The sequence below is a fragment of the Fonsecaea multimorphosa genome (assembly GCF_000836435.1).
Source record: "Fonsecaea multimorphosa CBS 102226 unplaced genomic scaffold supercont1.7, whole genome shotgun sequence".
NCBI lineage: Eukaryota > Fungi > Ascomycota > Eurotiomycetes > Chaetothyriales > Herpotrichiellaceae > Fonsecaea > Fonsecaea multimorphosa.
The window spans coordinates 790,674-813,659 of record NW_015971641.1 but is presented as its reverse complement, the minus strand read 5'-3'; the positions used below and the strand labels follow the sequence as shown (position 1 = coordinate 813,659).

The 22,986-nt window shown below is 52.4% G+C and overlaps 10 protein-coding genes across 10 annotated transcripts; 6 read left to right on the top strand and 4 right to left on the bottom strand.

Moving 5' to 3' along the window:
* Positions 1–279: 279 nt before the first annotated feature.
* Positions 280–1,461, top strand: Z520_04520 (uncharacterized protein; the record flags this gene model as incomplete). Its single annotated transcript, XM_016775027.1, has 4 exons — positions 280–442; positions 492–610; positions 657–1,227; positions 1,274–1,461. 4 exons carry the CDS (start codon positions 280–282, stop codon positions 1,459–1,461), a joined length of 1,041 nt encoding a protein of 346 aa, XP_016634007.1.
* Positions 1,462–2,916: 1,455 nt separating this feature from the next.
* Positions 2,917–4,116, top strand: Z520_04519 (uncharacterized protein; the record flags this gene model as incomplete). The annotated part of the gene is made up of 1 exon (XM_016775026.1): positions 2,917–4,116. The coding sequence occupies one exon, from the start codon at positions 2,917–2,919 to the stop codon at positions 4,114–4,116; it is 1,200 nt and encodes a 399-aa protein (XP_016634006.1).
* A 1,248-nt stretch (positions 4,117–5,364) lies between these two features.
* Z520_04518 (uncharacterized protein) lies at positions 5,365–6,745 on the top strand (the record flags this gene model as incomplete). The annotated part of the gene is made up of 3 exons (XM_016775025.1): positions 5,365–6,044; positions 6,246–6,294; positions 6,473–6,745. The coding sequence occupies 3 exons, from the start codon at positions 5,365–5,367 to the stop codon at positions 6,743–6,745; spliced, it is 1,002 nt and encodes a 333-aa protein (XP_016634005.1).
* Positions 6,746–7,102: 357 nt separating this feature from the next.
* Z520_04517 (uncharacterized protein) lies at positions 7,103–9,343 on the bottom strand (the record flags this gene model as incomplete). The annotated part of the gene is made up of 1 exon (XM_016775024.1): positions 7,103–9,343. The coding sequence occupies one exon, from the start codon at positions 9,341–9,343 to the stop codon at positions 7,103–7,105; it is 2,241 nt and encodes a 746-aa protein (XP_016634004.1).
* A 1,340-nt stretch (positions 9,344–10,683) lies between these two features.
* Positions 10,684–13,149, bottom strand: Z520_04516 (uncharacterized protein; the record flags this gene model as incomplete). The annotated part of the gene is made up of 1 exon (XM_016775023.1): positions 10,684–13,149. One exon carries the CDS (start codon positions 13,147–13,149, stop codon positions 10,684–10,686), a length of 2,466 nt encoding a protein of 821 aa, XP_016634003.1.
* A 566-nt stretch (positions 13,150–13,715) lies between these two features.
* Z520_04515 (uncharacterized protein) lies at positions 13,716–15,003 on the bottom strand (the record flags this gene model as incomplete). The annotated part of the gene is made up of 5 exons (XM_016775022.1): positions 13,716–14,187; positions 14,245–14,378; positions 14,442–14,580; positions 14,635–14,876; positions 14,935–15,003. The coding sequence occupies 5 exons, from the start codon at positions 15,001–15,003 to the stop codon at positions 13,716–13,718; spliced, it is 1,056 nt and encodes a 351-aa protein (XP_016634002.1).
* A 695-nt stretch (positions 15,004–15,698) lies between these two features.
* Z520_04514 (uncharacterized protein) lies at positions 15,699–16,852 on the top strand (the record flags this gene model as incomplete). The annotated part of the gene is made up of 2 exons (XM_016775021.1): positions 15,699–16,596; positions 16,692–16,852. The coding sequence occupies 2 exons, from the start codon at positions 15,699–15,701 to the stop codon at positions 16,850–16,852; spliced, it is 1,059 nt and encodes a 352-aa protein (XP_016634001.1).
* A 178-nt stretch (positions 16,853–17,030) lies between these two features.
* Z520_04513 (uncharacterized protein) lies at positions 17,031–18,264 on the bottom strand (the record flags this gene model as incomplete). The annotated part of the gene is made up of 3 exons (XM_016775020.1): positions 17,031–17,702; positions 17,778–17,999; positions 18,058–18,264. The coding sequence occupies 3 exons, from the start codon at positions 18,262–18,264 to the stop codon at positions 17,031–17,033; spliced, it is 1,101 nt and encodes a 366-aa protein (XP_016634000.1).
* A 1,238-nt stretch (positions 18,265–19,502) lies between these two features.
* Positions 19,503–20,594, top strand: Z520_04512 (uncharacterized protein; the record flags this gene model as incomplete). The annotated part of the gene is made up of 1 exon (XM_016775019.1): positions 19,503–20,594. The coding sequence occupies one exon, from the start codon at positions 19,503–19,505 to the stop codon at positions 20,592–20,594; it is 1,092 nt and encodes a 363-aa protein (XP_016633999.1).
* A 190-nt stretch (positions 20,595–20,784) lies between these two features.
* Positions 20,785–22,698, top strand: Z520_04511 (uncharacterized protein; the record flags this gene model as incomplete). Its single annotated transcript, XM_016775018.1, has 1 exon — positions 20,785–22,698. One exon carries the CDS (start codon positions 20,785–20,787, stop codon positions 22,696–22,698), a length of 1,914 nt encoding a protein of 637 aa, XP_016633998.1.
* Positions 22,699–22,986: the final 288 nt, after the last annotated feature.

Here is a 22,986-nt window from a genome sequence, read left to right as displayed (position 1 = left end):
CACAAAGTTTGGAGGCTACTAGGCCACCACAGGCTGCCCCATGCTCCTGCAGGGTCGGCGCGTAGCGAAACTCCCCGTCACCATCCGTCAGCTTGGTGCCCATGCTGCATATGATGCCACAATCCTCCCTGACTCCACGCTGGTGCGACCAGCCAGCCTGATAAGGAGAATAAGAGTCAACAAAATCCCGTGGGGATCCGTTGATTGTCAGGAAGATGCGAACTCTCCTCTACGACCAGCACATTTGAAGGAGCACGTTAATCTCGGAAAGAGCCACCAATGACGTTAACCCTCAGGGCTCGCGAAAACGACCCTCAACATGCCAACCTCCCCGTCTATTCTGGACCCAGCCGTCCAACGAAGGCACGAAACATCGTCGCAGGATTGACTGAATTGCCAGCCGAGCGCCATATTCAGTATATTGATCCTAACGTGGCTGCCAGTGAGCATCTTCTTTGCCCTCAGGACCAATGCCCATATTGACAATGAAGGCTTTCCCGAGGGGTCGAGGGTGAAGGGTATCTTCCCGCATGGATCCGCTTATTGGACGAGGACAGCGGCCATTCAGACTGTGCAGACCGATGGCAGCACTCTGGATTTCTTTCTCAAGGTATTTCTGTTGACCAGTGGAAGCGTTGAGCACTGACACTGTGAAGATCACCAAAACCGATGCCGGCAAGATCAACCTCCACGGCGAATATGAGTCGATATCTGCCATTGCGCGGGCAACTCCAGACCTAGTCCCTGAACCAGTCGCGGTGGGAACGTATGCAACCGATAGCGATGTCCACTTCTATCTTGCTCGGTTCGTCGACATGACCGACGACATTCCCGATGCAGAGTCGTTGCCTGCCAAGGTCGCAGAAATGCACCTGAAGGGGGTTTCACCAAACGGCAAATATGGATTCCCAGTGCCCACCAATATGGGTGCTTGCACACAGCAAAATGAATGGACGAGCTCCTGGGAGAAGTCATTCACCACACTGATGAGCACCATGTTTGACTTTGAGCAAGAGATGCATGGTTGTAATGAGGACATGCAGCAAATGCAAGAGGTCATTCTGGACAAAGTGATTCCTAGGCTCTTGCGACCCTTGGAAACAGGGGGCCGAGAGATCCAACCCAGGATAGTGCATGGAGACATGTGGGACGGCAATACGTCTGTTGACGCGGTAACGGACAAGCCAGTCATCTTCGACGCCAGCGGCATGTATGCCCACAATGAGTGTAAGGCATCCAAGCATAGTCGAGGCAGAATCACTGATACATGCAGATGAGCTTGGGGCGTGGAATCAGCCGCGGCATAAAATCTACCGCGCCTATATCAGAGAATATCGGAAACACTTTGCGACTTCCGCTCCACAGGAGGATTTCGAAGATCGCTTGATCCTTTATCGACTCCGTTTCAACTTGACTTCATCGGCTTGCTATCTGAACAATATGCGCTTCAGAGACCTGTAAGGCCAAATGACCCAGATGATTGTGTCCCTTTACTCACAGAACAACAAGAGTGATCGAAGACATGCAATACCTGATGGCGAAGTACAAGCACGGTTATCAAGGGCCTGAGGACAGAAAGCCAGACTCTGTTTAGACAGTGACTTTCCGTGCTGGTGATAATGATCGCGACTTGCCATCTTTGATCATGAGACCAAGTGAGAAATTCGCGGTCTGCTCACTCGAGGACGGTGAAGGTGTTGCACAAGGTAATAGATACATAGTCATTTTCCAGCCAGAGCTTACCTACCAGGTAGTTGACCATTCACGCCAGGGACAGATTCTTATTTCTTGTTCGGCCGACGCCATCTGTTGAGTGTTGATTCGGAGTTTCTAGGGCTTGATCTTGAGAAATAGGTTGTCGCGATGTGTTAGAATGATCTTATATGGAGTATAACGGTCCGGAAGAGTTTGAGAGCTGCGAAGTAACACGGGCCTTTCAAAATCTTGTCTTCAGAACCAACCCATCCCATTATTCCAACGGGTGTTTGCTCTTGATAGGAGCCCAAAAAAACAAAAACAATCAACAATTGGGATTCCCAAGTGGTCACCCACCTTGGTACTAACACAATCGGCATTTGGCTTAAGTACGGCTGAGCGAACGGGAAGCCCTGTTTTTCCAAATCCTGTGGTCGATTGCGTGAGATATTGTGATTTTGAAACATATATATGTTTATGACGCCTATACTCGTAGCATATTGTGAATTCGAAAACCTTATGGACATCGGCGCTTATCACGCACCTATCATGATGCGGGATACTCCGTAATCCTGGGCTGTCGACAGGTGCCTGGTTCCAAGAGTAACTGACTCGGGAGATGAAGGAGTTAATAGAGGATCGTTGATGTGTTCTATGCACGAGATGAATTAATGTGATTACTTGTACCGCACTAAAGCCCAAAGGAGTATTTAGTGAGAGCGCAGCTGAAGTCATTGCCTCGCGCGCCTTGATGAGCGAGCCATGGCCCATGGGCAGCCCGAGCCGAGCAATCGCAAGGCCGGCAGTGGCTGAAGGCGTCTTGGAACCACGGGCGGATGTGGCTTATGCACTGCGTTGACTGCTCACAAAGTCGATAAGTGGCTTTGCTTTGTTCGTGATCCTTGCATGTGCCCATCATGTCCCCCTTCCACATCCAGTTTTCTTTATCCCAATTCCAGGGCACAAGATCCCATCCATGCGCACCACCCTCCCGCGTCATCGTTGAATTGCCAGAATAACGGCCAGGTTGGAGATATTGTGCCACGCAAGCTCCCTACCTCTTCATCATTATGCCGCCAATTTGATTCTTGAGCAAATCCTCCCCTTTCCCCAAGTCGTTGCCGGTGCGCAGGCCGTAAGATATTTCCATCTCACTTCTGCTGCCCACCGGCACTCCTTCTACCACCCTCGAACCTCGTCGGCCAGTCCGAAATCCTCCAGATGTCCTTCCCATATCCCATCCCTTCCACTCCGAGAGTAATCTCGCCCTCCCCCACGCCTTCCGAGTCCTCCGAACGCCAGGACTCCTATTTCGCTCCCGTCACACGTTCGGCCGCCAAAGCCCAGCGCCAACGGTCCCCTCAACCAGATCCCATCAACGAAGAGAAGGATGGCTCTGGATCAGACTCGAGCCTGGAGAAACGTGCCAGAGCGCGCTCTAGGAGTCCTGTCTTGACTACCACTCACATGAATGGCTCGGCGAATGCCAGCAAGAGGAGGCGTATGAGTGGCCTTACGTCGATAAAACCAGTCACTAAATCAGAGCCTCTCACAAACGGTACAGTCCCATACCCACAATCAAACGGCCATCTTTCACCCTACGACCGGGTCAAGAAATCCTGGCGAGAGTTCTCTCGCTCTCCTTCACCGCTCGGCCTGATCCCGCTCCACCGCCATTACCGCACTCTGATCCACAAGCATGAAATCCCCCGGAAGGTCCTCCACGTCTCGATCGGGTTCTTCACCTTACGTTTGTATGTGACAGGTGTGCAGACCTGGGCTATAACACCGTGGCTACTAGGCGCACTCGCCATCATCGCCCCGACCGACGTCCTCCGACACCACTCAGAACGATTTAATAGATTCTACATCTCAGTGCTGGGCGCTCTGATGCGTGAGACAGAGGTGGATGGATATAACGGCGTCATTTGGTATTTGGTCGGCGCGTACGTCGCGTTACGATTCTTCCCTAAGGATATCGGCGTCATGTCAATCCTTCTCCTGTCTTGGTGTGATACTGCCGCCAGCACCTTTGGTCGATTGTATGGGCGTTATACAATCCGTCTGCGGAAAGGAAAGTCTCTGGCAGGCTCCCTCGCCGCTTTTCTTGTCGGTGTCCTCGTGGCTCTCTTCTTCTGGGGCTATCTGGTGCCGAGAACCGGCCCATTCGTCGACGATCCCATCGATCCTTACATGTTCCAAAACCGCCTGACGCTCCCCGCTCAGGTGAAGGAGCTTCTAGGTTGGGGGCCGAATCAGGGAGTTATTGTCGGGGATGCTGCGCTCGCAGTTATGAGCATTTGCACAGGGCTTATTGCCAGTGTGTCCGAGTTTATAGATCTGTGGGGTTGGGATGACAACTTAACGATTCCACTCCTCAGCAGTGCAGGTCTCTGGTTGTTTTTGAGCGCTTTTGGATAATCCAGTTCTAAGCCGCGGCGGGACAGTGGCGCATGGATAGGAGAATTACTCTTCTCGAGGCGGTTCTGGTCGAACTATGCGAAGAAAAATAATTGAATATAATGACGGCCTGACGCAGAATTTTCTCCATGTGGTCGCTATAGCGAAACAGGTCGCCTGTCCACCTTGTCCATTTTGACCTTTTTGGGCGGTATCATTGCGCCCTGGATGTTTTCATCATGTCCTCTATCCACGAGCTACCAGCGTTTCGGACCATGATTCCCACTCGCTCTGCACAGTGCCATTGGAAACAGACCACAGATCATATCCGATATTAGTGACAATGCACATATTCCTCAACTTAGACCAATATATAGGTTGTTGCTGAGGAATGAACTGATATCCGAGAATGCTACTCCACTTACCCGGAGACCGTGGCATCGAAGGGTGACAGCGATTCTATGATAAATGGCCATGCCCACCGGTCTCAAGAGGCAACGGCAGACTCCAGTTGGTTATGGTCAATCGAAATCTTGCACAGAGCAGCTCAGCAGCGTGTTTGAAAGAGACTTACCCGCCGAGAGACTTGCTAGTATAAATGGAGGCCTCTGACCCATTAGACCTTTTCACATCATTCTGCGATGACCTTGGGCGATATCCGGAACGCACGGCGAGCAGGGACTCACAGACCTTACTTAAAGGTTCATTAAAGAGAAGACCCCTTATGACCCCAGCTTCGGTGTAGTATCCCGCAACTTTGCTGTCTACCCAAAGCATTCTCCTTCGATCCCTCGACATCAGAGTCGGCGTGATGCTTGGCAAACGTCTCCACCAACGAGGCTGAACCCCTGTGCTTGGAAGCATTTTTGAAACCAGCGAGCCAGCAATGGGACATAGAGCGGAAAGCACTGTCCAATGACTTTGCCGCTGCTGCTATTTTACTCCCTGTGTGAACGATCGCGGTACTATGACAAGACATTCTGACCTCGGATAACCCGTTTTCAATAGTCTTTGGCTGGCGATCTTTGGAGAATTTGTCCCCTCGCAGTTGATTGTCATTCGTACATAGTTTCCCCGCAACATCAGCGACCCCGAAGTTCGCGGAGACCAAGGCGACAGCATGGATTCCTCTTTGGAATTCCGTTTTATCTCCAATACTGATCATACTGAGGTCGATGAATCTCGATCAGGAGCAAAAAGAAGAATCTCATCTTTTCTTGACCTGTGTCTGATTGACGAAGGCCTTATTCCAGTGGTTTGTGGGACGACATGGCTTCAGGCCCCTCCTCGATCGCACTGAGGGTGGTTGGAAACCACGCCAAACCTCGACACGTCTCCCGGATTCTTCTTGGAAACCCAACAGCATTTCCCCTTGGACATGCGAATGCAAGCCAGTCGACCCGCACAATCTCAGCCTCGCGAACGACTCCCGCCGCAGTCGCAACAGCCCAGCAGCACATCAGCACGCCAAAGGATCCACCCAACTTCTCGCCGGAATTCACCTACGGCGCGTACCAATCCACGGGCACCAGGCCCGTCAAGCGCATCCGGTACCCAAAGTTCCAGTCGTTGGAGAGCGAGCGGGCTTTCCGCAAACTTCACCACGCCGCGGCGCTGCGGTGGTTGGGGTACCAGGGTTACAACAACGAGGGCGCGGGCGGACACGTCACGGTGCGCGACCCGGTCCTCCCGGACCACTTCTGGATCAACCCGCACGGCAAGTCGTTCTCGTGGATGACGCCCGACGACCTGGTCTTGATGAACCCCAAGGGAGAGGTCGTCGAGGGTGGGAACATGCACAGCGTCAACCCCGCCGGGTGGGTCATTCACAGTGCGGTGCACGAGGCCAGGCCCGACGTCGTCGCCGCCGTGCACTGCCACAGTGTGCCGAGCAAGGCATTTTCGGCCCTGGGGTGTTATTTGGAGCCTATTAACCAGGACGCGTGCCGGTAAGTGTGCAATCATAGCCAGTGGACGAAGAATGAGGAAGTGTGAGAGAGAAGGCGCGCGTGTGTATGGGAGAGGTATCGACTCTGGCGGACCAGATCTTCTCTTCTCGATGTTTGATATCTCCTTTGGTATTTTGGACCATACCTACCGAACCACCAACCACCAGCCAAGTAATGCTAACATCGACTGTGTCACCTCAGGTTCTACAGAGACCACGGCATCTACTCTGGCTTTGGCGGGATCGCCCTGGTACGTTCTTCCCCTTGTAACCCCTTGATCCACCCAGGAAAGGAAAACTCTCGAGTTCTTGAATCGAGGCATTGTTATTCCCGCCATTAAAACCCATCCATCTATATATACTTTCTTTCTGTACCCCCATCCCGGATGATTTCCCGAGCTAAAAGGTGTTCCCCCTCCTCCGAGACAGAAAGCAGACGAGGGCCACCACATCGCCGCGGCGCTGGGCAACACCAAGGGCGTGATCCTCCAAAACCACGGGCACCTAACGGTGGGCAAGACGGTCGACGGGGCCGCCTTCCTCTTCGGCGCCATGGACCGCTGCATCCAGGCCCAGCTGCTCGCCGACGCCGCATGTGCGGGCCGCGGCACCACTACCATCAAGGTCGCCCACGAAGAGGCAGAGTACTCGCGCAACGTGTACAATGATGAGATGGTGTATATCATGTTTCAGTCTGCGTGAGTTTTGCCTCGCTTCCTTGTTCCTTACCTCCTGAGGGTCGAGCGGGGTGTCCTTGCTCTACCACTGCATTGCGCTGGAGGCATTGGATGAGCTTTTCTCAGATGCTCGACCTCGGGATCAAACTTGCTAATTCAGAATTGCTTTTTTGCCTCCTCTTACAGGTTCGAAGACGTAATCAGGGCCTCGAATGGGGAATTGCCCATGCACGTGCAGGGAGAACTACCTCGGGACTGATGGTCGACAACGGTGTGTAAAGCGTGGGTTGAGGATGCTGGAATCATTTCTGAGAAGGAAAAGAAAATTGTGTGCACCCCAGGGTGCATGTGCAAGCAAATACCAGATGCTGTGGTCTCCGATTCATTCTGAGTGGGTTGCCACTGCTGAGGCTACATTTCTCGCAAGCACGTTCCAGTTCCCGTCAAAGAGGGCCGCCGTACCGTCACCCACTGATACTGTCATCGTACATAAATCGGCTGGGTTGGGAACTGTCTCTTCTTGTCCAGTCAAAGGCAAGAGAGCAGCAGTCATGCAAGGTGGTGATTCCGTTGTGTTTGCAGGGGCACTAGGACAGAGGTAGGGGCTCCTCTTCACACCTCGCGCAATGGTGACTTCCCCAAAGCAGGGAATATTGATCTGGATCTGGCACCTTTCTCCACCATCAAATTCGGCTTGAGGGCATGAGTTGAACCGTTCGTCTGCATCCCCTTTCTCACCTAACAATAGGTCCAGAACTTCCACGGCCTGCTTAGCCACGATGTTCTTGCTGTTATGTGTAGACGCCTGTCGGAGGATATCTGTAACGTCTGCGATGGATTTCCAATCACGTTCATCCTGCGCCTCAATAGCATATTCCCTGTTCGCTTCCTCATTGCATTCGGTCTTCTGGCCCAGTAAATGCAAGACCAGCAACGCGGACATTGTGAAAGCCTGAAAATCGAGCATTGTGCACAAGTACGGGTCGATCCGCAAGCCCACGCGAAGGTATTTGTAAGCGACAAGAGCCTGACGCGATGCTCTCGTAGAGGCTCCGTATGAATACTGGAACACTCCTTTGTCTCCTTTACCGATGCACTTCAGCATCAGCGGTAGATGGAGGAGAGCTTGAATGAAATGCATCAGGAAATATGCTTCAATGCGCTCAAAGGCCTCCTGTATGTGGGGATCCGAGGATCTTGAGTCGGCGTCCCATCGGACAGTGTCCACGTTGTCCATAACCTGTTTCAGCTCCCGATCTATTTTCAGAGTCCGAAGCAACGAATCGTGGTCGTCTAGTAGCTGCTGATTCCGATCAATGATCTGGCCAATGATGGAGCTCATGGCGGTATGGACGAATGTCGCCTGCTGCGAAGTGTTCTGCGTGGTTTCTGAGCCTCTCTTTGGTAAGTCCAAGGACGAATGTCGCACACCATAAGGGAAACCGAGTAGCAAGCTTAAGTACCGATCCAAGAAACATATCGCTCCCCATACGTCTATTTGTCGATGGCGAGGTTGATCTGGCAGTATCGGGCCTGATTCGGCGGGGGACCCGTCAAGACCTATGCTGATGGCGTATTCAAGTGATCGTCGGCACAGGTGCCAGGCTTTCCGCAGTCTGCCTTGGTTGCAGTAATACCTTGACAACAGAATCAAGCATTCTATCCCGGGCAGGGTTATCGCAATATCGTCCTCGAAGACCACTGCTCTATCAATAGCAGGCAGGATTCGAGACTCCAAAGTAGCTATGGCTGTAGGATCTCGAAAAGTGCTATCGCGAAAGACATCCTCGCTCAGTCGTTCAGCACTGATCAATGTCCAGAGGAGGGCTTTGGCGGTCTCGGCGGGATTGGCAAGAGATAATTTGTGGTTGAGCACAGATCTCCAGTCTTCAGCAGTCGTTTCTGCGCGGTCGAATAGCTCTGGAAATCTGTGAGGTGCCGAGTTCCACCAGTCTTTGCTCAGCTCGACCAATGTGTTTAGATCAGGCTCCTGCGGCAGAAGTATCAGGAGCTCATATCGAGCAGGATGGAAACCTGATGGTTCTGTCGTAGCCGCTGTCTCGATGAGAGAAGGGCCCGCCGTACGGCCTGCTCGTGTGATAACGTCGTTGTCAAATAGACTGAGGATAGGGTTCGATTTGAAATGACCGTTGGCATATGTGGGTGCTGGTCCGTCTGGCGTTGAGTCTGTCGTGGCCTTGTTAATCAATACTGGCTGCCGTGAGGTACACACTATGCCCAATTTACCGGTATACGCGACTCTGCTGTTGCGTTGACTGTGATTTCTCCCAGTGTCCGACGACTTGGTGGCAGATTCATTGCTCAGGTAAGTTCCCACAAAATCCTCCAAGCGAGCAACTCGTTCCCGCAGGCTATATTTAGCCTCGTCATTATTGCCATCCGCTTTGGTTGATGCGGCACTGATAGTAGTCGTCGTCTTAGAGCCTTTGTCCTGGGCCACGCAAGGGGAGCCACGAGCATAGCATTCCTCGCACTTGGACTGTCTTCCTTCGCGGTAGGTGCATTTCGTTTTTCGACGTCGACCTGACGACAGCTTTAAATCAGCCGATTCAGCATTGCCAGCATTTGAGCGACGTTGATCAAGTCTGGAAATTGGCAGCATTGAGCTACCAACTCGGAAGGACAGTCTTACACTCATAACAGCTCCTGGTGCCCTTCCGCATACTCAAATGGGCTTGTGCTTGCCGCGGGCCAGAGCTGGTACCGGTTGTATTCATTCTGGGAGCGAAAATTCCGGTAAGCGCGCATTTCGAGGATCGAATGGCCTCAAGGCAAAGATTTCTACACGCCGAAAGCTTCGAACAATCCGGACGTGTTTCGCAGCCCCTTTTCATGTTTCATTTGAAACGAGCACAGAAATCATAGTGATTTGTGAAGTGTTTCCGAATTCCGGCTTTTCGTCCGACAGAGACGGAGGCATTTACTCAGCCTCATCACCTCAAGAGTATCACTAATCACCCTGAATCATTCTGGAGATCATTCCCCATGACTGTGCTAGGATCCAGTCGCTTCATCATGCTGACGCTAAGAGCAGAGATCTTCCTCGGAGAGCTACAACTCCCCGGCACCAATGGTGCTTTCTGGGGTTTGATAGAGCCAGATGATGGTTACAAAGCTTGGTGTATTGTTCTCCCACGTAACCGGGCGGCTCACCTTCCGCTCCCTGAGTGCTCCCTGAGCCGTCCTGAGCCTTCGATGTTTCTTTGAAAATACAAACTCTGGTCAATTTTAGAAGACGACGGGATCCATTTGGGACGCGGGAGGATCCTAGTCCAGCCCCCCTTTCCAATCCACCCGGACTACTCGGTTGGGCTCCTCCTGTGGTGCTTGCTCTGTTAAGTACCTAATTACGATTGATTTTTTTCATCTAGCAGCAAATGCCGCAACAACAGCTGGTGTACGTTATGCAAGTCAATCAGACGAATGCGAATCATTCAAATGACTGTGGTCTGGGCTTTTGTTGTGGATGTTGTGCCGCACCTTTATTTTGTAATGTAATGTAAGGATGAGTTGCTAAGGGCGTTTCTGGAAAGGGAGGCGTTGAAATTGGGCTGTTAGGGTGGGCGGTTTCAATATTTCTTCTGGTATGATGTGATTTGACAAGGCTGGGAATAATGATGCATCAAGTAAGTGGGCGAGTGAGTGCACAGGTAAGTCGGTGGCTGAATCCTAGGTGCAAAGAAGAGGCGATCCTCAACGGGGTTGATATTCGGGTGGAAATCATCAACATTTTTGGCATTGGAAGAATTGCTTCCCTGATATGTTGGACCACTCTGTTACGATTAGAAGGTTGACACAGTATTTCACTCGGTCCGTCTGATCAAGCGAGAAGCAATGTTAGCCTTTTCCAATCACTTGACCCTCGTAAACAAGACCTTCGAAATTCAATTTATTGATCTCCTCTCCCTCCCTACTCGCGTTGCAAATTCCCGATTGCCTCTTTCACGCCAAAGCAAACCTCTCTGCGCTAAGTCCATACCTCCGTCCCAGTCGTCTCCCAACCCGTCTCGCCGTGCCAAGCCCCATCTTCGGCGCTGGATGCGGTTCGTGGATATGAATTCCCCGAGTGTTCGCGTTCTCCCAATCTATTCCATCCGGCGGAGTGAACTGCCATACGGAGCCATACAGCTTCTCCGCTGCGAAGCCAATGCTCGTCATCGCGTGCAAGAAATCTGTCCAGCTAATTTCGCCGCCCTGGGAGGGGTTAGAGGGTGTTGGGAAGAGAGAGGCGAAGACTTTGTAAGCGCGTCGCGGGAGGGTGAAGACTGGGAAGGGAGGCGTCGAAAGGGAAGTCGGATCGTCGGGTACTGGTGGTGTTGCGTCGCTGGAATCGGGCGGGTGAGATGGGCCGCGGGTTTTGAACTTGGATGCTCGAGATACTTCGGGTCCTTTGAATTTGCCTGGTCTATCGGGCTCGATGTTAAGGCGGGGAAATGAGTCGCTGAGAGCTTCATTTTCTTTCTCCTTGTTGGGCGGCTGGGATACTTTTGGTGGAGGTGTCCATTCTGGCTTGCGATGGATCTCTCGAGCCTTCACATCGTGGCTGAGGAATATCTCGTGAAGTGTCTTGTCGGTATGTTTTCGAAAATGCGCATCGACAACCTTCCACAACCTATCCAGTCGATCTTCGGCTTGGCGGCAGGCGTTCACGTTTGTCACGTTGTGGACCCTTTCGATGGGATATTGCAGGTGTCTTGAGAGTGGGACGACGATGCGCGCGAGATTCGGAGCGATGTCTTCACGGAACAATTGATAGACAGTTGCTGTATCTTCCGTTGCTTTAGCGTACCCTGGACCTCGGTTTTCTGGACTCATCTCTGTTTCCAAACCCGCGGCCCATGGAAAGAAGGTCTTTACCTGCCTAACGAGTTGTGCAATGAGGGCCAGGTCGGAGAAATACCCGGCGACGCAGGACGACATTCTGCCCTTCTGACCAGGGTCGTGGTCAACGCATCGCTGTAGCTCATCTACGAGGTTGGGAAGCTGCGTTAAAAACACCTTGTCTTCATCCCACAGCATCACGAATAGCTGTAGTAAGGGGTCCTTGCCGACACCCTGTTTCGTCTTGGTCCGGATGACTGCCGTTCCTGGTTGTTGGGGTTCTCGAACAAAGCGCTCGCGCATTGGTAACGAAGCTGGCACACTGGACTTCAATTCTCCAATCAGGCCCTTTGATATCATTTCGGCAGCGAAGCATAACTCCACCAGGGCTGTCTCGAGCTTCTCAGGCAGAGGTTGGCCATGGTCAAGAGTTCCGGCAGATTTGAACGCATCGTCTAGGCTGACTGCGTAGTTGTAAAGCAGATCCCAACTGAGAAAGGACATGTAAGCCTCGACCGGTACGCTTCTTATCACTCGGTTCCAGAAAACCTCGTCATCGTGGTGTGGGTGGCGTTGGCCCCTTACGTCGAGAAGGCTTTCCTGGCGATGCTGTGCTTGATCAATAGCCACCGATGCGAAATACCCTGGATCTTCTCTAAGATCCCAGACATGGTCTTCGGCAGCTGCTCGCTTGGCCTCTACCAGGAGAACAAGTCGACGCGTATCAAGCTTGGCTGGTAGTCTATATGGCGCTTCTGCTGCCACTGAGGAAAGTTGTGCATAGGAGGTCTCAGAAGCCACGATCGGTGGTGGCTCAGGTTGCTCAGGAAGTTGGAGGCTGGCCAGCTCGTCTCGCGGAACATCGTGGAATATTTGGTAGCAGCACTCAAGAAGGAAAGAATAGATCTTGCTCTGGATTTCCAAAACCAAAAGCCCCGTCCCAGGCTGGAACTGGAGACAACTTTGCTGCAGCATGAACGCGTCGTCGTCATCGTCCCAGCTAACCAGGCGACCGTAGCTATGTGGAACTGATTCGCCGGCGATGTACATTGTGTATTCGTTGAGGAATACCGGGACAATCATCTTGCTAGTCTGTCCAACATGCATTGCGTCGAGATCGGCGTGGGCAAAGGAATGGGGTGGATTTCGACCGCGTGAATTCAAGAATAATAACAATGCTCTTCCTTGAAGGAGATCTTCCTGGTTGACATAGGGATATTTGAAAGCTTCGATATTTCTTGACTCAGCACGGGATCCGGTCTTCTCAAGCTCGTAGAAATCCGGTCGGTGTCGCTCGGGCATGCCTGGCCAAGCGGCTAGAAGAATTTTCTTGCGTTGTTCTTTCCTCTTGTTCATCCAGCGTTTTCGAATCACCTCCTCGCGACGCGCCAAAATGTCACGGAGGGTGGTCCAGCTACTGAAGATCTCTTTGGAAAAGGCCGCTGCCTTGTTTCTGACTTCAGCACGAGATGGAAATGAAGGAGGGACTGGTAGATTTGGGTTTGCCTGAGCCATCATTTCGAAGAATTTCTGTGGGTTGCTGTAGATGGAAGACATATTGAAGTCCATATCTGTTACTGAGCTCATGATACTGAGTGCTAGACTGGAAGTATAGGGTCAGAAAAAAGAATTGAATTGTGCATAGGAATCTTTCGTGAGAAGCAGCGTTGTCAGCCACGCGTGGAGCAAACAGAAGTGGCGGTGTAAAGCTGATCTGCCGCTGAAGTTATCTACCGGTACGAACCTGTCTCACGTTGTAGTCCTTTCAAATGAATGGGAATATTGTTAGATCGCGATATAGACTCTCATAGCCTTGTTGACACGCACCCAAACAAGGTCACAAAGGTTCAGTCGTACGCGATGGAATTTAGTCACTGCTGTTCGGTGTTTTGATCTCGCTTCGCCGCAGTCTTGGCTTGTTAGAGGTCAAGGGTGTCAAGGTGTCACCTCACAACTTCTCGGGACAATCTTTCTTTGAACTGAGACCGCGCAGCGCCATGGCAATTCCGTCTGCACAGCTTCATCTGGTGGATCCCCTGAACGCTCTTGGACTCTTCCTCGTAAGAGATTGAAGTGCTTGCCACGTGCAATTACCACCGTCTCACGGATCGGAAGCCCTGCCATTCGTACGTTCCACAACCCTCCACTGGTGCTCATTCAAGCGCCAACAACCTCGTTGCTGTGTCAACAACAGTCTGCTCGAGTGGCCTGTATATATTCCCGCCGAACAATTGCTTGGCTTCGGAGTCATCCACCTTGAGCCGGTGGTCCGCATCCTGCTCCTTGTTCGCCACAATAGCTGCAGCTCTTACTGATGACAACCGATCCTTTAGTTGTGGGAACTTGTCAGCCAAGATCTCCAACACCATCTTCGCAAGGAATGGCTCCGGGCTAGCGAGCAACAAACGTCTGTTCTCAGTCCCGCCTTTGATGATTGACTGAACATGCAGCACAGCAAGGTCACGGACGTCGATATACCCGATGTACAGTGGCTGCGAAGGTCCATCTGCGCCAGACACGGGCTTCAGGAATGTGCTGTAGAACAGGTCGGCACTCATGTTGAATTGACTCTTGCCAGATGCATTCTGGCGGAGGTGCTGCAGTGGTGGCCCGATAATCAAAGGCCTTATCCGATCAGTAGATGAAGACCGCAAGATGGGTGAAGCCACTTTTCATACTTACACTGAAAGCACCGACACACCAAAGGATGGCTTCTCCTTCTCTACAAAATCCCAGAGAGCCTTTTCCGCCAAGGTCTTGGAGATCATGTAACTGGCGGCGGGGTGCTGCAACTGGCGAGCAACCTCGACACTAACCTGTTGTGATTTGATAGCGCATCAGCTTTGCCTCTTGTCTTCTGACGCTCTCTTGAGACACACCGGATTCCAATCTGTGCTTCTCAGCACTCGCCCGTCCAATGGCTTTGTGACGTCGTACACAGTCACTAGACTACCGGTATAGGTAAAATGCTTGAGAGATTTGCAATACTTCTGAGCTGCCCGTAGCAGTTCAAGGTTGCTATTGGGAGTCAGCAAAAGATATGGGTTGCCACAGGGAGAAGGACTTATTCACCCTTGAGCACCAGGCCCCAAGAAATCTCTGTCAAAATCTGTCCCACCACCATCAGGCACCGGTGCTGCTGTGTGGATGATGAAGTCGAACTGCGTTCCTTCAAAGACCTTGTCATAGGCACCCGGAGCTGACATGTCTGGTACCACAACGAGCCGGACGCTCGATCTGAACTCAGGATGAGCACCAAAGACGTCGTCAGCCTTGGCCTCGGAGCGGACTGTGCCGACCACATCGAAGGTGTCCTGCTGGAAATCAGAACACGACCTTGCGAGTCATCGCTGGCCTTCCGTCGACACTCACCTCCACTAGGCATTTGAGGACATGTGTGGCCAGGAAGCCGTTGGCGCCTGTCAACAGAACAGTAGGCATGGTAGTGATCGTCTGGAAGCCGACTGTGAATGTTCGAGTTGACAGTGAGCCGAACATACGTTGTGCATGTTGACTGTGCTTTATAGGTATCGCCTTTCAATGCATTGGCTTTCCGGATATGAATTTGGACTTATGGCCTCGTTCCTTCCCATAGGAACGGAGCTCCATTGATCCACAATGTTTGTAAGTGCTGGGATATTGTGCTATTACCGGAATCACTAATCCGCCTGGTCAGGACGAAATCTCGGAAAGTGGCTATCTGTATTGATAACGTGCGTTGTACTAATTCAAGCGTGGATGTACCGTACCCGAGAAATGGTCCGGCGATCTCACCACCACAAAACGGTACGAACTTGGTAAGCCTACGTCTTTTCCGTATCAGGATATTCTGCAATCCACGAGACATACTGCGCCGTTGACAATAACTAGGTAAGCAAGTGATGGCACCATGGTGAAAGGTCCACCGCACAATCTCGCAAGCTTGACAGCCTTGTTGTGCTCTACGATGGAAGCTCCATGGAGGATTTGGTTGTTACCAAGCAATAATCTTTGATGCTACCTTCAATTACAGAGTCGACCAGGAGTATTAAAGGCTCATTCTCGTCGGTTACTGTCTTCCATCTCGCTCCCTCAACCTGTCAAGCTCACCTGCATTCACTGAGATGAGATCCTTTTCTCCGGCCCTGGCAAGCACCATGCGTACCTTCAACCGCCTATCCCCCATCATTCTCTTCCTGCTGGCGGCCCAAAAAGCTCTCGTCTCGGGTCTGACAAACTTCGACGACTGGGCTCACCAGCGCGTGGCCCTCGAAAACGTCTCCATCCACCTTCGCTACGCAGGTTCTGGCCCCCCGATCCTCTTACTGCACGGGAGCCCGCAATTCAGCTTGACATGGCGCATCATCGGACCCATCCTCGCAGACAACAACTACACCGTCATCGCCCTTGACAACCGCGGCACCGGAGATTCGTCGATCTCTCCAGACGGGAATTACACTGCCATGGCTTCCGCCGCGGATACCAAGGCTGTTCTCGATTTCTTGAACATCACTTCTGCCTACGTCGTGGGGCATGACTTCGGCTCCGGCATAGCGACCGCCCTCGCCGCCAGCTACCCATCCCTGGTAAAGAGGCTCGTGGTCACGGAATTCGTCCCTCCGGGCTTCGGATTCGAAACCGCGCGGACACCAGCGCCATACTGGGATCTCTACGCGAACTGGCAACTGGCGTTCTTCTCGATCCCGGACGCCGCCGAATTCTTCATCTCGGGCAAAGAGAAACAAATGCTCGAGTGGTTTTTCTTCCACGGCAGCTATTCCGGGGTGACGAGTTTCTCCGAAGACATTGTCAACAGATACACCAGTTCGATCTCCAAGCCAGGATTTCTGAGGGCCATGCTTGCCTCGTACGACGTTCGGGGACTTGCGGCCGTGGCCAACTTTTTCAAAGGCACGGTCGGCATCAATCCTCTACAGATGCCGACACTGGCTATGGGAGGGGAAGCCAGTCTAGGCCCTTTTGCTGGGCAGCTGTGGGAGAACATCACAGCTGATCTCGAGACAGATATCATTCCCAAGGCAGGGCATTGGATAGGTATGTCTTTGACGCACCCCGTTCGTTGGACCAGCCCGGGGCTCCAGTCTTGAACGACTAACTACATGATTTGCTGACCGCCATGGATGGTTTAGCGGATGAGAACCCGGCGTGGGTTGCAACTCGTGTCCACCAGTTTCTCGAGCAGGAGCAGAATCCCCCGCCTTCTATCGATCTCTCTGATCTGGCGGACAAAGTGACCCTCACAGTTGGGTATTTCGGAACCTTGGGCAACGTCGCTCTAGCAAACTCGTGAAGAGTCATGCGAAAAGGAAAACAGTCTAGGAGGAGCCGCGTTCAAGCCGGGGGAGGAGTCTCATGAGTCACTAGCCCGGGTACAGTCCTACTGGAGGGGGGGTGGACAGTACAGTACATTCGAAGTGCGCATAATTCTTTCGATTCTGGGAAGCATAGCCACGATGTCGAAATAGTTTTCAAGTCTTGCTGTGGGGCAACTTGCCTTCAATCCACTCTTGCAACACTTCCGCAATGGCCAGATTATTCAATTCCAGCATCTGCATGTGTCCGTTGCCCTTGATGCCCAGCTCCTCCAGCCGAACGAAGTCACAGGCGACCCCGGCCTGTCGCAAAAACGCGACCGTCGCGTGGTCATATTCGGCATGGTAGCTGGCCTCGCCCACCTCCACCAGCACCGGTATGTCCTGGAGATTCTTCAGCTTGTGGACCGCCCGCCCTGCACGGTCATCCTGCAGTATCACTGGGGATCGACCCTCTTGGGTCGCCGGAATTGTGACAAGGTGGAACTCGGAAGGATCTGTAATCGGCGGCTCAAATGTCAAGGGGATATCAGCGAGACCCCACATGCGTGCCCTGCGGACGCCCTCAGATGGGTGTGTCCCTGAAAAAGGCGGCCCGTTTGGCTCGACGGCGATGATGGCCTTGACGAGCGACGGGCAGGCGTCCGCGGCAAGCCACCCCCCAGGCCCACCCTGAGAGTGTGTGACCAGGATACTCGGACAGCCGATCCGTTCGAGCAGAGCAACTAGGCCAGCTTTTGTAGCTTGCTGTTGCATGACCAGACTACACATGCTTGGTAAGACAGAGGCGTAGAACTGGTCGAAGATCGGATCGCCTCGCTGACCTGTCTAAAACGGGCCAGAAGTCAGTAGATAAAGGACACAACAGCCTTTTCAGATGCCAGACGATTGTTGAAAACTCACTCCGGGCCATTGCGTGTGCAATTTCGCTTGTGGCCACTTTGCCGCGTGTTTTGGTGCAGTGAACTGGTCCTCTACGAACCCCGTCGGATACTGGATGTGCTTGTGCTCGAGGGCCGGCGCTGATCTGCCTCTTGATGCCGTGTCTATCAGGTAGACCGTGTAGCCCCGGTCGAGAAAGAAGGAAGCCCACCCTTTTCGACCGTCTGGTGTATGCAGCCAGTTCTAGGCGCTGCCGTTAGTCTCTCCGCCCAACGCTCTCGTCGCGAGACATGGTCCATACCAACCCACTTTGACCACCTCCATGGACGAAGATGAGGGGATATTCCCGTGTGAGCCCGCCCACAGGCGTCAAGCATTCCACGTATGTCTGATCTCTCATGATATGTCCACCGAAACTCGTGCTTTTGTCCTCCTCGTACACTCCTCCGACGTAGAAGTATTGCCGATGACATGGCGTTTCTACATTATCATGAGTCGCAACTGGCATGCTGATCTTGGTCGATTTCTCCGACTATTGCCTTTTACTCGCGCCTTGACAGCCTGGTATCGGGTTGCAATCTGGTTGTGCCTATTGACGCGTGATCGGACTGTTCATGGACTGGCTCCAAGTTGAGGAACGTAGATCAAGAATTATATAAGTCGTCTGTGTGAGCCTTGCGCGGGATGCTGACCTATTGACCCGAGCCACCCATGCTGTTGGTTGCCATTGGGACTCAAATGGAGGCCCGAAACCTCCCCGGGTCATCCGACCGCACTCTCCGTATCGCTTTCTCCATTCCACGCTGCCTGAATAGCCACGGTAAAATGGAGTGGAGAAGACAAGAAGGTGCGGAGGTCGTTGGAACAGGGCGTGGGGACCTCATGTTCAGTGTTGCCAAGACTATCTTGTTTTGATTCAATACCCAGACGGCTGCTAGTCCACCGACGTTACTCAAACGCCGGCTGGAGTGAAGAGCCAGGCTCCTCCAAAGTAATCCTTTTCTGTCTGATACGACGGGATAGAACGAATATGGTGAGAGATTCGTCAGACACGTAGGGAAGGAAGAAGACAGGACCAGCTCTTTCCTTCCATTTCGGCTCGAGTTTGAGAACGACGCCAGACTTTGAGATACAAGACGAGCACATAAACATATAAAGCAGGGTATTAGGTTGCTTTCACCAGCAGCTGGAGTTCATGGCGAAGCGGGTGACGCTTTGTTGAAGGGGGGTCAAGCCTTGCTTACATAAGAGGTAACGGCATCTTGAGGATTCATGTTGTCCCAGCAAGCATATGAGAATGTTGCCCTTTTAGCTCTCGTAGAACTATCGCAATATTGAACGAGGTGGAAAATGATATGGGATACGCTTGTATACTCACTGAATGCCCGCTCTCGTGAAAGGGTCTGCTGGAGAGCCTGAATCTTCTGTTGCGGGTGACCGATACTCCTGGTGAGGCAAACAGCACCACCAAGGTTGTCGCAGCAAGCGCAGATCCCGAGTCATTCCTGTCCTTTGAAGCCAAATCCAACTATTGTTGTTGAATCGGTGCAGATACGGCGATATTCGCCGGGACAGGAACCCCGATTTCGCAGCAGCGGATCTGGATCGGCCAAAAGATCGTCGGGCAAATTTTTACCCCAACTGTGATATCACCCAGACATATATCCATTTGCATTTGACGTTCCTTCACTTACAAGCAGTTGGTCATTCTGTCATTAGGTCTGTGCTTGAGCAGTAATTGTCGCCATGATCCAACAAAAGAAACTGAAAATCGCGGTCATTCCCGGGGATGGAATCGGCACAGAAGTCATGCCCTATGGCGTCCGATGCCTCCAAGCGGCAGCAAAGGTTTTTGCACTAGAACTCGAGTTTGAGGAATTCGACTTTGCAAGCTGTGAATATTACCGAAAACACGGCGACATGCTTCCAAAGGACTGGAATGCCACCCTATCGAAATTTGACGCCATCTACTTCGGCGCAGTGGGCATGCCAGACCAAGTCCCTGACCACGTTAGTTTATGGGGTAGCCTTCTGAAGTTCCGCCGCGAGTTTGATCAGTATATCAACTTGCGGCCTGCACGATTAATGCCGGGAGTGCGGTGTCCGCTTGCAGGGCGGAAACCAGGAGATATCGACTTCTGGATCGTTCGGGAGAACACTGAGGGAGAATACAGTAGTATCGGTGGGAAGATCTTCGAGGGCACCGACAGAGAAACCGTCATTCAAGAGACAGTGATGACCAGAACTGGAGTCGACAGAGTGTTGAAGTACGCTTTCGAACTGGCTCAGAGCAGGCCGAAGAAGCATCTGACGAGTGCAACCAAGAGTAATGGGATCAGCATCACAATGCCTTATTGGGACACCAGAGTCGAGAATATGACCAAATCATATCCCGAAGTGAAAGTCGACAAATACCACATCGACATCTTGACGGCGCATTTTGTCCAACGACCTCAGATCTTTGATGTGATAGTCGGGAGCAATCTCTTTGGAGACATTCTCTCAGACCTGGGCCCAGCTTGCACGGGGACAATAGGCATAGCGCCATCGGGGAATATCAATCCAACAGGCGAATATCCAAGCCTGTTCGAGCCAGTACACGGGAGTGCGCCTGACATCGCTGGAAAGGGCATCGCCAATCCCGTTGGGATGATCTGGGCCGGTCAAATGATGCTGGAACACTTTGGCTTTAAGGAAGCTGCTGCGGCAATGCTTAAGGCGGTCGAGAACGTGCTCTCTCGAGCAGAGGAGAACGTTATTACAGCAGATATGGGAGGGAAAGGGAACACGAAGAGCTTTGGAGAGGCGATTGAAAAGGAGATATTGGCTTTTGCGTAAAATGGACTGGAGAATACTGGGTCACGTGTTGGTACACTTTTAGAACGGCAGGATTATTCTTCTCTTATCGATAGGAATGGAAAAAAAATGTACCGAAGAAATACCGATGTGCTTTTCTCTTCAAGTTGCACTCTGCGTTCCCTCCTGCGCACTCCGTTGGTCGCCGTCTTGCCATTCCGCTGACATTTCCATGGCGCCGGACAGAGGAACAGTGCCTCACAGAGGGAAAACCTCTAGGACATGGGATGCCCTCAACCCCTCGTTGTCGCCATGGATCCTCGATGCAGTATCCGCCATGAATTTCACCCGCATGACACCCGTCCAAGCCTCGACGATCCCTCTCTTCATGGCCTACAAAGATGTCGTAGTTGAAGCTGTCACGGGCAGTGGGAAGACGTTGGCATATCTCATACCGGTGGTGGAAAAGCTGTTAAGACTGGAAGAGCCGCTCAAGAGACATCATGTCGGTGCCATCATCGTTTCTCCCACCAGAGAACTGGCCACACAAATTTACAACGTCCTGGTTTCTTTACTGAGATTCCACCGTCCTTCTGCGGCGACGCTCGAACCGTTGGATGCACAGGTTGATTCTGTTCCAGAAAATGACACAGATTCCTTTCCCTCATCAACACTGAAAGTTGTCCCGCAGCTGCTGGTGGGCGGTTACACCACACCCGCGCAAGACCTGAGTAAATTCCTCAAGACTTCCCCGAATGTGTTGGTTGCGACACCAGGCCGCCTTGTCGACATCATGACCTCAAGAGATGTCCACTACCCGAAATCTTCGTTCGAGATGCTCGTGCTTGACGAGGCCGACCGATTGCTCGACCACGGGTTTAAGGACGAGCTGACCAAGATTCTGAACCTCCTACCAAAGGAGCGGAGAACAGGTCTCTTCAGTGCAAGTGTGAGCGAAGCACTAGATCAACTGATTCGCGTGGGTCTGCGGAATCCTGTGAAGATCGAAGTCAAAGTAAAAGGCGCAAACGGAGTGGAAGACAAGCGGACGCCAGCGAGTCTCAAGATGACCTATGCGGTGACTACAGCTTCTCAAAGATTCCCATTCTTAGCAGCTCTACTCAAGCACCTTGATCCAATGCCGCTTCGGACCATCGTATACTTGTCCACTTGTGCCGCGGTGGACTACTTCCAGGCCTTGCTCCCGTCTATCATGCCCTCGGAAGCGGTGCTTGTGCCTTTACATGGTAAGCATCCGGCGAATGTGCGAGAGAAGAACTTCATCCGCTTCACAGACTCAGCTTCTCCCTCTGTACTGCTGACCACGGATGTTGCCGCAAGGGGTTTGGATATCCCCTCTGTGGACTTGGTGGTACAGATTGACCCCCCTTCAGATTCCAAGGTCTTTCTGCATCGATGCGGGCGAGCGGGTCGCGCAGGGCGCAAGGGTCTCAGTGTCGTGCTTCTCCTCCCTCACGAGCAAGACTACGTGGAATTTCTGAAAGTCCGACACACCCCCATCGAGCCATTGATTGAACCTGGCACTTCCGACCTGGCGGATGACTGCCACGCGGCTGAGCAGAAATTCTGGAAGATCGTCCTCACGGATCGCGCGTTGCACGACAAGGGCCAGAGGGCATTCGTGAGCTGGGTGCGGAGCTATTCGAAACACGAAGCAAAATCCATCTTCAGCTTGAATGGGATCGACTGGAACGACCACGCAGCTGCCTGGGGTCTATTGAAGATGCCCAAGATTGCCGAGCTCAAGAACACCAAGCTACAGCCTTACGAGGGCGCCGCCGACGTCGATTGGGATACGTTCGGGTACAAGGACAAACAACGGGAGAAACACCGGAAACAAATGCTCGAAGAGGGTGGTCCGCTTGTTCGCAAGGAGACGACCGACTCCAAGAAGCGCAAGAAAGGCACCACGGTCGCTTGGTCGGAGAAGCTGGAGCGCAAGGCAAACAAGGAAGTCAAGCGGTCCAAGAAGGAAGCGCGGAGACAACACGACAGGGTTGCAAAGATGACGGAAGATGAGAAGCGATACGAGGCCGAGACTGCGCGGATGATTGAGCAGCTCCGTCGGCGCCAGCAAGCGAAGGCCAGCAACGCCCATGAAGACGTCTTTGAAGGCTTTGGATGAAGGGGGAACGGGGCTGCTCGCCACAGCACATCAGTCAGTCGGCAACGACGACAACATTGCCCGCCCTCGCCGCCCACCCCTCCTCGGCCCCCTTGTAAAACTGATATGAAGATACGATGGGACATTAGCTCGGCTCATTTCGATCCATATCTCGTTCCCCTCATGCGTTCAATATTGTCGTCAATTGGGGGCTGAAATTATTGTCGCGGGCCTCAAAAGCTGGCTCTGGGTAATATCTTTCTATTGAGCTTACATTTCAAGGACATTAAAGAATCACTTTGCAGCAGG